The following is an 11,168-nucleotide window of genomic DNA, read 5'->3' as shown; positions in this document are numbered from 1 at the left end:
CTACCAAGATGATTTGTTTATGCCCTTCATAGAACCTCGAGACGCTAATCCACGAAAAGCGATACAAGTAACGGGAGAGAACAAAACTACGGAACGAGAGCGACCCTTGGAAATACTACCTCGATTTCTTGCTCATGCCACTGAACTCTTTTTTGGAATCTTTAACAGCCTATAACAACGTTTGTCTCGCAAATTAGACAGACTATCAGGTCGCGGAATCTTGAAGCTTTTGTGCCAAAGCATATTTGGCCGTGAGCAATCGCGGGATCTAGTAGTAGACGGAGTAATAGATCTCAGAAAGAAATGCATACCGAGTAGTAGTATTTAGTTATGTAGACGCTCGTGCTTTGTTGAGTGTGGCGCACATGTGCATTGCTTGCACGTCTAGGCACGTGCGCCAATGTTTTGAACTGCAAACAACCAGGCACACATATAGAGTAGCGGGCTAGCGGGTCTCACCGACCGCGTACAGCATGGCCACAGCAAACACCGACGAACACGCACTTGCCCTTGCTCGCACGCAAAGGGACGCCAACCCAAACCCACCGACCCGCATCCGACGACACCAATACCCAAAACGCCCTCCGAAATTTGCAAGAATTACGGCCGTGCAAGACCTCACTCTCCCAGCCACTGAAGGGGCAAGACCGTCCAACAGGGGCCAAATAGTTTTACTAATACCCAGCTCGCCGCTACTCCGCCGCTCACCTCAGCTCACCTCACCGTCCGTCCCCGTCCCCCTTGTCTGCTTCGGCATTGTTTAACGCCGCACCACCGCATCCTCCGCGCGAGTGACGTCGTCGCCGCCGCGGAGTGCACCAGCGGCGAGGCCCGTCCTCCTCTCTCTCTCCCCCGGCGACGGCGAGATCCCCCCGGCGGCCGTCCCCGCGATGCCTGAGGCAAATGCCGGTGCGCGCGGCGGCGGCGGGGAGCAGCGGACCAAGGTGGGGGGACACACTCGCTTCCTCCGGACTGAAAAAGAATCTTTTTTTTACTTTCTTGCTTTCTCAGCTCCATGACCATGGGTTCGTGGGCGGCCATGAGATTGACCTCTGCTGCTGCTCCGCGGGCCGGATAAAGTCCACTCTCTGTTCTTCTGACTGGCTCTGCTTGCAGGATTTTGGATAGAGTGTGAGGGGTTTGGGAAGGGGAATCGGAATTGTGTCGCCGCGATTTCTGACCCCCCAAAGCAGCAGAGCCTGTCTCCTCCCCGTTTGGCAGGCATATGATTCGCTTCTTCCTTGCCGGGACTCGCCACGATTTCTTGCCATGTCACGAGAGATGAGATCCCCTCCTATCCGAATTACTATCCAAACAAAGAGACATCCGCTGCCGCTTGCCTGTCGGAGCTCAGCCGCGATTTCTTGCCATGTCAGAAGAGATCCCATCCTAGGAGTATTTGAATTATCGAAACACCTCTTCTTAGCAGGATATCCCTTCTCTTTCCTTCAGGCATTCAATTCCCGAAAAATCTGCCCTCTCTTGTCAACGCGCCGGCTCTTAACCTCCCGGGATAGCGCGGAAATCCTTGCTTACTTTGGCAGTAGACGATTATGAGGAGTCGTCTTAATTGGTAAATTTGATTCGCTAGCTGACCGGCTGACCGGGCATGGTTATCCAAATCCAGGTCGGCCGTAGGTTCTTTCCTCTTTACACCGACCACGCTCCCTGCCCATATATACTCCCCTGGAATCCATGCCCACCTTGGATGGAGGCACAGGTTTCTTCTGATATTCTGAGTCAGCCAGGGGATTGCTAGCCTTTTCAATTCAATCAAGAGTTGCTGTGAACCATCGGCCGCGACTGTTTGTTCACCGCAGCAGGAGGCAAAGGCCAGTGCATTCTTGTCTCTTTGAATTAGCTGCAGTCAAGTTAGTTTTCTGATTTTGGGTGGGTAGACTACGGACCGGGGACTCTATACCGTTTCTTTGGGGTTTAGTTTCTTCCACGAAAGCTTCTGCTGGTGCGTCCCTGAATCTGTATTTGCTCTTTTGCCATTTTTAGGGGAGAGTTTCTCTGTGCAGTTTCATCTCCATGATTGTTTCTTGTTCCCTATTCTTAAAAAAAGAATCATTATTATGGTCTTTTGGTTGGTGTGTATGTATGCTATTGTTTGGTACTATATAGGTATCCTATAGTGGTCACTTAGCTTATTGTTTGACACTATAGGTATCCTATTCTCGGTTGAACATGTGCCTTTTTTCCCTAGTATGACGATCATGTGCACAGTGCTAACTTTTCCCACCAATTTGCAGCTCCAGAGCGCAGAGGAGATGGGTTTCTTCAGCGAGTACGGGGACGCCAGCAGGTACAAGATCCAGGAGATCATCGGCAAAGGGAGCTACGGGGTCGTGTGCTCGGCCATCGACCAGCACACGGGCGACAAGGTGGCCATCAAGAAGATATCCAACATCTTCGACCACCTGTCGGACGCCGCCAGGATCCTCCGCGAGATCAAGCTTCTCCGGCTCCTGAGGCACCCCGACATCGTTCAGATCAAGCATATCATGCTGCCTCCGTCCAGGAGGGACTTCAAGGATATCTATGTGGTTTTCGAGCTCATGGATACAGACCTCCACCAAGTCATCAAGGCTAATGATGACTTGACAAAGGAGCACTACCAGTTCTTTATCTATCAGATGCTTCGTGCGCTGAAATATATCCATACTGGTAAGGATCTATGGAGATTCCCCCTTTTCCCAAAGGTCTTGAACTTCTATTTATAGTAGTGTCACGGTGGTATTCTGGTGTTCAGAATCAGGAAGCATCGACACGTCTGACTAGTGATTTTACATGCCGATTTAACTTCAAATATTTTTATCTTCAGTTATAAATTGCTGTAAACAAAGCTGCATTCCTTAAAAGAGCCGTAAAAGATCACCCATCAAAAACCCCTGTGATTGTGCTAATTGCTAGATGCAATTATTTTATCTCTTGTTGAATACTGTATATCTAGCCAGGTTCTGATGATTAACTTATGTGACTGCAGCTAATGTTTATCATCGGGATTTAAAGCCAAAGAATATATTAGCAAACGCTAACTGCAAACTCAAGATATGCGATTTTGGACTAGCAAGAGTTGCATTCAATGACACCCCTACAACAGTTTTCTGGACGGTATGATGCTTCTACTACTAAATTCAGTCCATGATAGCATGCTGGGTTCTGTACCAAAGAACCCTAATCGCAACTTAAATCTCACCGTCTTCTCCAACATGACTTGCAGGACTATGTTGCCACTAGATGGTACAGAGCTCCCGAGCTATGTGGTTCTTTCTTTACTAAGGTAATTAGTAATTTCCTCTTACTGTGGTTCTGTTCATTTAATTCCGTCACTTTGCTGTTCTATAGGGATGTGTATCCTAAGTACCTAGATGGTTAGATGTAGGTTTTGATCCTTATTTTGCTTTTCTGGCACCAAATTTGTCTACAACCTCCTCCTGTCAAACATACATCCGCTTTTACATTTTCAGTTTTCATGTTATTTTGGTGATACTAAGTTGACTCCTTGAATGCAGTATTCACCGGCTATTGATACATGGAGTATTGGTTGCATTTTTGCGGAGGTTTTGACAGGAAAGCCTTTGTTTCCTGGTAAAAATGTAGTTCACCAGCTGGATTTGATGACTGATCTCTTAGGCTCTCCATCAATGGAGACAATTTCTCGGGTATGATTTGCAATTTGTGGAAGTTTTCCAAGTTTTACTCAAGCATAGTTTGTTCCAGTTCTCAAATGTTCATGTTCCTTTAATTACTGCAGATCCGAAATGAGAAGGCAAGGAGATATCTGAGCAGCATGAGGAGGAAACAGCCAGTACCTTTTTCACAAAAATTCCCCAATGCAGATCCTTCAGCACTCAAGCTCTTACAGAGGCTTCTAGCATTTGATCCTAAGGATCGGCCGACTGCCGAAGAGGTAGGCATGTCTTAATGAAACAGAAATTCCATGATAGCATTTTGTGTTGTTATTTGTTTTACTTGACAAAATAATATGTTCATGGGTATACCATTCTAACAAGTGTCCTATAACATAATCAGGCATTGGCCGATCCCTACTTCAAAGGTCTCGCGAAAGTGGAGAGAGAACCATCATGCCAACCAATTTCGAAAATGGAGTTTGACTTTGAAATGAGAAAGTTTACAAAAGAAGATGTCAAGGAACTTATATTCAGGGAGATATTGGAGTATCACCCTCAACTTCTCAAGAACTACGTGAACGGCTCCGAAAAAACGAACTTTCTATATCCTAGGTTTGTACCTTGACATACATTGTAGCTCTTTTCACTCAACTATTTTATCTCGGTCACAATATTTTACAACTTATGCCCTTTGCTCTTGCTTTTCAAATCGTGCAGTGCTGTTGACAATTTCCGGAGGCAATTTGCCAACTTAGAGGAAGATGGAGGAAAAAGTGGGGCAGCCGAGAGGAAGCATGTTTCTCTTCCAAGGTAACTACATTATGACAGTTCTCCCAAATGTGATCAGTTATACCAGGTTATCAATGATTTCTGTCGCCAAACATAGTCTATATGTTAAAATTGATTAAAAGTACCAAAATGCATTAGACAGTCAATAGGATTTTCTATGAAGTAAATCTTTTGGTACTTCCAAAGATCTGTTCATGTATAATATGGTACATTGTGATACTTCATGTATTTTGAAAGTTGATAATTTTTGATTTTGGAGTACCATAGATTCTAGAAGTTGTGTTCGAGTTTCAGTATTGACCTTTGATTGACTATTTGCAGGACTACAACAGTTCACTCTACGCCAATTCCTCCAACAAATGGTCCGGTCTCCCAAGTTCCTCAAAGGATTCCAACAGGTAACTTAACTATCTGGTCTTCTTTGCTTCGTTTTAATTCAAAGAGCGTCAATCTAATATATGTCATCTTTGGAACTCTCGCAGCTAGACCAGGAAGAGTAATTGCCTCAGCACCAACAGAGAATGCAAGTGTTGCTGATCGACACATCGGGCGGAGAGTGGCTAGGGATCCGGTAGTTCCTCCAGCAGCTGCCAGCTACCACCTGAAGTCTGACTGCTCTGACAGACAGCATCAGCAGGAGCTTGAGAAGGATCGCGCGCGGTACAGGCCATTGCATCATTTCAGGGATGCCAAGGTTGCCCCTGAGATGGCTCCAGACATTCGGTCCTCGCCTTATTACATTCCTCCATTTAGTGGCATCGCAGCTGGATACAGCAAGGTTGCTGCAGTCACAAGGATGTACTAGAGCAATGGTCGAGCGAGTTTGCCATTCTTGCCTTTGTTGATAGTGAGAAGTGCGAGACGGAGAGCGGACTTGGTGGTACATGTCTGATCAAAATGATGCAAGCATGCCAAAGAACTTTTAGGTTCTAGCTGCCAAATTGGCCGGCGCCACCATGTCCATGCTGTAGGTATTGCAGTCAATCTTCTCCTCTTTCTGCTAGAAGAATGGAAGAAGGGTGGTAGAGCAGGGTGAATTTCTCCTTTTTTTAATTTAGGAGTTAGGACACAGTGGCTCTTCTGTATATATTACAAATCTTGATTTTCTCTTCTGCCGGTTGAAGCTGATGCTTCTTGTGTTAATAGACTCAAAGAATACCTCTCAGAGGCTGTTTAAAAGGAATTGAAAGCTCTAGAGTTCCTTTTCCGCATACTTGTAATTACAAGTTGTAGGTATTATTTAACTCTTCGATTTGGCAGCTAAGAACTTGAAATATATTAATTAGCTGTTTTTATCTACATCAGAACTTAAAGTGTATAAAACTCGATTGAGTTAATAAAGCTCCCTTCATCAAAAAATCAATCCAGAACAAAGGTCTATTTAGATTTGCATCTCTCTCTCAGCATCCAGTTGCCAGGTTAAGCTGGAGTTATTAGCAATTATGAAAAACGTTGCTCCCTTCGTTCCATAATAATTGTCCCAGATTTTTCTAGATTAACATATATCTGAAGGTACTTGGGTCTGGTTATGTACAATTCTACAGTACAATAGCAAAAAAAAAGGCAGGGTTCACTAACCACTGTCCACTACTCGACCATCTCCATGACGAACAGCTTGTCAGGAGAGCAAGAATCCAATACACTTGTAACATCTGCACTCAGCCGATGAGAGTTCTCCACCTCCGGCTGGACGGTGACCCACTGGCCATCAGCACGCTCAACGTGTTCGTGCTGCTCAGGGTGTGCAGTGAAGCTGACCTTGCTGACATCTCTGCACATTTTGTTCAAGTGGTTGATGGAAAGAATCATATCGAAACCATCTTCTGTATTGTCTCTGGTCTTGCGGAGCTTGATGCTGACATCCGAGCTGCGGGAACTTGCAGCCCCGAAGAGCAAAGGGTGGCCGAGAACTAGTCTGTCGGAGACGCTGCATATCTGTTGGAAAGTAAAGTTCGTCTCAGCTATTAGTTTGTAATTCATCTTAAAGAAAGAAAGAAAGATGACAGCTTTTGAGATAAGATGCAAGTAGCAAAAGAAATGGTTTGACATTCTGGTCTTTAGATCTCCGCTCGCTAAGCTCACATTTTGAAAGCCCGAAAGATTTACAATACTGGCATAGTGGCATGCTTCTACCGGATTATGTTTTAGCAGGCTAAGTGTTCAGTTGCCGATTGCAGAACAAGACAGACTTAGTTAATTAGATGTAACCAGAAGTATCAATGAGACGTTTAATATTTCATACTCCAACAAATCAGACATATGAGAAATTCTCCAGAATTTCCAACAAACAAGTGAACACAATCAAATTAAATAAGCGAGAGAAAATGCGAGACAGAGGAACGAGTTGCACATGATCATACCTGTACATACTCTATGCCCATTGCATTCAATGCTTCCAAAATTTTATTTGATGATAGTGAGCTGAAAATCGACCCAGTTCCAGCTGGCCTTTGAAGTACCTCCCATGGGGACTTCAGCAGAATTTTTTTGCTCTTTATCTCGGAGGATAGACTGACAATTGGAAGTTTCATCTCTTCGAGGATCCATACCTGTAAATGGATTGCATCAAATATTATGAAAAGACTGAGTTTGTCCATATAGAGATCTCAAGTTATATAAAAAATAAAAACAATGCTAGCGACAAGGGATTTCTATATTAACTGAACATAACATATTAACAGGGATCACCCCTCTTTTGCAGTTTTGCCACCTGACTCCTAAGACACTGATAATCAAATATCCAGATGTGGACCCACTGCTATGGATCCGCATAAAGGAACAAGGATAATCACGTAGCAATGAAGAATCTGGATATGCAAAGAATTCACATGACAAATGCTGTAAAAAGAAAAGAAAGAATTGAGCATAGCACAATACATGCAGAATTGTACTGATTTACATGTACCGGTAAACTTGCCAAGTCAAGAACAAATTTGAGGTTATCCATACACTTCAAAACTCAGTCTTAAAGTAACTGCTTCTCTGAGATTGACAATGTTTAGTGTGGAAAATACAACATGAGTGTGAGGTGTGGGAAGTTGCACTAAGAATATGGGCACTAATGAAATTGTGAAATTAATATTATATGAAAATCAATAGTCATATTCACTGACACTTTTTTAGCAAACCAGAGAGCACCTATAAACTTGTAGTAAGACAATGCACTGTACCTTTTGAATGTCAAAACCAAAATAGTCAGTCTCCACCAAGTAGCTCTTAATTGAATCCACTTGACCGGCTGGAGAAACAATAACAAAGGGGAGAGAGCTATGATTTTCTTCACCCTGCATCAAGCAAAAGTGGATAAGATTTGAGCCATTTAACCACATATTAGTCTTTTTTTGTAGGTGGAACTAACACGACGAATTTTAGCAGCTCAGTACACATATAGCAAACAAGCAGCAACCAGCTGATATCCCCTGTGAAATCCATCATTAGTATATTGATTAGCAGTTCGAATGATACATACATCCACCAAAGTATATTGATGAGTCACAAAATGAGCTGCCCAATTAGATCACAACACAACATTCCCAAAAAAAGAAGATCAAGACACAAAGACTTTGGCAGTCAAGGATCTTGGGTTAAACTTGAACATACAGTAAGCAGTTCTCAGATTTTTCCTGTATTCATTATGTATTTCACGCAATTTCAAGCAACATATAAAACAACCAAGAACTATATCATCTGTCCATATGGAAGCATGGTCATAAAATATTGAAAAAACGTACAAAGAAGTGGCCATCCATGAAAAAACCATACCTTCATAAACTCACTAAACGAATTAAGCAATCTCTGAAGCTCAGCATCCATAACATAAGAATCAGAGTCATTTGTAACAAGCACGATTGCTGCTTTTGATGTTTGAAGGATCTCACGACCTTTGCTGAATTCATTACTGAATGAATAATTCCCTTTCTCTTCATGGCTCATAAGGGTCTCGCAAGGTATCCGCATCACATTTTTTCTTGATGAAGAGGAATTAGCAACCAGATTTTTGAACGTGCTGAAAATGACAATGTTTCAAAGAGTAAGCTACAAGCTAGATTAAAATCTCATGGCAAATGACAAAGGCCTATGGCTTTACTGAAATAACATCAAAATTGATATTATTACATACAAAGAACATTCATGAACTGGAAACATATACGGATAGAAAATGGTTAGCGAAATGGGAGCAAATCAGCTTCTGTGGAATATATTTTTTCAGCACAGGGAATAACAGGAATCCACAATTCATACCTGTCAATTTGCTTGCTGACACTATTCATTGCATGTTTGAATAACTGAAAGTCAATGCTCCCAATCTGTTCTGCAAGTGAATCCTTTTCCAGCTTGTCCCCTGATGCCAAACCTTCCAAAATATGGCCTTGTTCCATTTCATTTAGTACTTTTTTCGCTGCAGTTATGCGACGCTGTAGCTTCTTCTTTTCCTTCCAATCCTGTAACAATTCAAAATTAGCCATGCTTTATTTGGAAGGACGCAATGGACTAACAAATGGATCATTTCACTGCATCAATCTTGGTTAGAACTTAAAGCATGATAGTTCAGTGTATCAGATGCATCTACCATCTGCAATAGTTACGAAAGTACATCAGATGCATCTACCATCTGCAATAGGTACAAAAGTTGCTACTGCTACAATATGGCTCTTTAAACCTGACATTTTACTTTAGGTGCAAGTTACGTTCCATATAAGGGATCATGGCATGCAAAAAAAGTATGACGCGAACCTAACCATCGCACGCCTTTCTTTCTTCGACTTCTCAGGCCGTGTGTTGATCTCGAGAAGCCCCTTTGGTGGTGTAATCCACATCTCCCTACTCTCCATATCAACATCAGGCACAATATCTTGAGCAAACGGAATCCACACGTGCTGATGGGATGGAGCTGAATCCAGATTCTTTGAACTTGGCTGAACTTCACCCTCGGCAGAGCCAACCATGACCTGGAGAAGATCGCCACCTCCAAAATTGAAGACCTGAGCAACTGTTCCAACAAGCTTGCCTGTGTCCTATGAAGAAAATTAGAAAGACTAACTTTGATTATCAAATTGTGATGAGAACCACTCATGGTGAAAGCAGGCAGGAAAATTGCGTGCACGTTTTGATGGCGGTGTTAACCTTTAGTTGGTGAAAAGAATAATTTGGCAAGGTAACGATGAGTAGTTCCAACAGTACCGACAAACTATAGGAAAAATAATATGGCACGGGTATTTAATGCCAGTTAATCTGAACTTGTCATTTTGCGTGTACTTGTCATCCAAATATAAAATATCAAATGTATTTCGGCTCTGCGTAGCATCATGTAGTAACAATGTAGGGAGTGCTGTTGCTTTTTTTTTTTTTACTTTGCTCACGATGTGGTTTCATCTTGCTATCAAAATCAACAAAATGAAGTGCTTGGAAACTGAAAATAGTAGCAAGGAAGGAATAAATGTGTACCTTGACAATAACACGCATGCCAACGAGGTCGAGCGAATAAATTTCATTCTCCTCCATCTCCGGCCTGTCCTCAGTCTTCACCAGAACAGCTGAACCAACTATCTGCCTGGCCTGTGAAGAGTTAGGAATGAGCTGCGTCAGAAGCCAAGCCATATGACAACTAACTTAGACACACGGATTGAGAGAGAAGAGGTGACTCCACCCGCAGGCAGGAGTGCAGAGCAAACCGACCTCGTCCAGGGAGTCGACGCCGTGGAAGCGCACGATCCAGCCCTTCTTCCCCGTGTGGGCTTTCCCTCGCACAAGGTCGACCTCCCTGACCTGCATCTTCCCGGCAGCACGGGCCCGCAGCCACCTCTTCCCCGGCTGCCGGCGAGAGGTTCGAATTCGAGCAGAGAAACGGGAAATGTAAAGTTGACATCAAGCCGAACATGATAATACAGGCTTGGCAGGAGCCGGGAGCGAGGTGAGGAGCTGGTTACGGAGGGAGGGAAGGCAGAGTAGTACCGTGGCGAAGCGGAGGTCGGGGAAGTCGGTGCGGGGCGAGACGAGCACGTCGCCGCGCACCCCGTGCGCGCCGCTCACGTACCCAACCTCCACCATGTCATCCTCCCCCTCATACTCCTCCTCCTCAGAATCTTGTTCTTGGTCTTCGTCTTCCTCGAGCTCATTCTCCTGCTGCGCGTTTCTTGGGCTGGAGAGCAGCGCGGCGGCGGGGCGGGGCGGCGCGAGGGCGAAGCGGCGGGGAGGTGGGCGGGAGAGCAGCGCTGGGAGGCGGCGGCACGGGGACGGGTGGAGCGGGAGGGAGAGGGAAAGCGGCGCGGAGGTGGAGGAGGAGACGGAGGCGGGAGACGCCATTGGCAGCGCCGGTCGGAGACGAGGAAGAGGATAGAGGAGGAAGGTGGTTCGGCCGGGGTTTTAGCGGCGGCCCTTCCCTTGGGGCTGGATGGATCGCTGGGCCGTATCCCCGAGCTCGTTGCTGGGCCTTTTTTTTCATACGTATAGCCTGTATAGGACGGATAGGCGCACAACCTGAAATGAACTCTTCTTATAACTTTTTTTCTATCTCTGCACATACATATAAGACGCCTTGGGTTGCTCGATCGCATAGATAGGACTGATGAACAAGTGGAGAGAGCCGAGCAGAGAGTTGCCGGCGAGGGGAACCAGTTGGAGCTAGTGGCTATCACGGCAAAATCCCGGGATGTTTCTGGTGGCAAGGCGGGAACAAGCGAAGGCGCTATGCCAGCGCACTCGGATTAGAGCTCGATCTAATTGCACCTCTTATGTTTTCAA

At 44.7% G+C, this 11,168-nt stretch overlaps 2 protein-coding genes across 3 annotated transcripts; one reads left to right on the top strand and one right to left on the bottom strand.

The window, feature by feature from the left end:
* Positions 1–723: 723 nt before the first annotated feature.
* On the top strand, positions 724–5,634 carry LOC127327627 (mitogen-activated protein kinase 7). Of its 2 annotated transcripts, none has more exons than XM_051354405.2 (10): positions 724–944; positions 2,262–2,670; positions 2,990–3,117; positions 3,227–3,286; positions 3,519–3,668; positions 3,761–3,916; positions 4,039–4,250; positions 4,356–4,448; positions 4,749–4,825; positions 4,910–5,634. In XM_051354405.2, exons 1-10 carry the CDS (start codon positions 891–893, stop codon positions 5,230–5,232), a joined length of 1,662 nt encoding a protein of 553 aa, XP_051210365.1. In that variant the 5' UTR covers positions 724–890; the 3' UTR covers positions 5,233–5,634. The 2 variants fall into 2 exon arrangements, with proteins under 2 accessions (XP_051210365.1, XP_051210364.1); XM_051354404.2 differs by having other exon boundaries at positions 727–944; positions 2,256–2,670.
* A 291-nt stretch (positions 5,635–5,925) lies between these two features.
* On the bottom strand, positions 5,926–10,770 carry LOC127327626 (uncharacterized). The gene is made up of 9 exons (XM_051354403.2): positions 10,380–10,770; positions 10,104–10,238; positions 9,873–9,983; positions 9,167–9,442; positions 8,670–8,869; positions 8,190–8,433; positions 7,598–7,711; positions 6,788–6,976; positions 5,926–6,362 (listed from the first exon to the last, which is right to left on the bottom strand). The coding sequence occupies exons 1-9, from the start codon at positions 10,728–10,730 to the stop codon at positions 6,015–6,017; spliced, it is 1,968 nt and encodes a 655-aa protein (XP_051210363.1). The 5' UTR covers positions 10,731–10,770; the 3' UTR covers positions 5,926–6,014.
* Positions 10,771–11,168: the final 398 nt, after the last annotated feature.

This window comes from Lolium perenne, chromosome 1, assembly GCF_019359855.2.
Source record: "Lolium perenne isolate Kyuss_39 chromosome 1, Kyuss_2.0, whole genome shotgun sequence".
NCBI lineage: Eukaryota > Viridiplantae > Streptophyta > Magnoliopsida > Poales > Poaceae > Lolium > Lolium perenne.
Note: the sequence above shows the minus strand (reverse complement) of the source record. Positions and strands in the feature narration are given on the sequence as shown.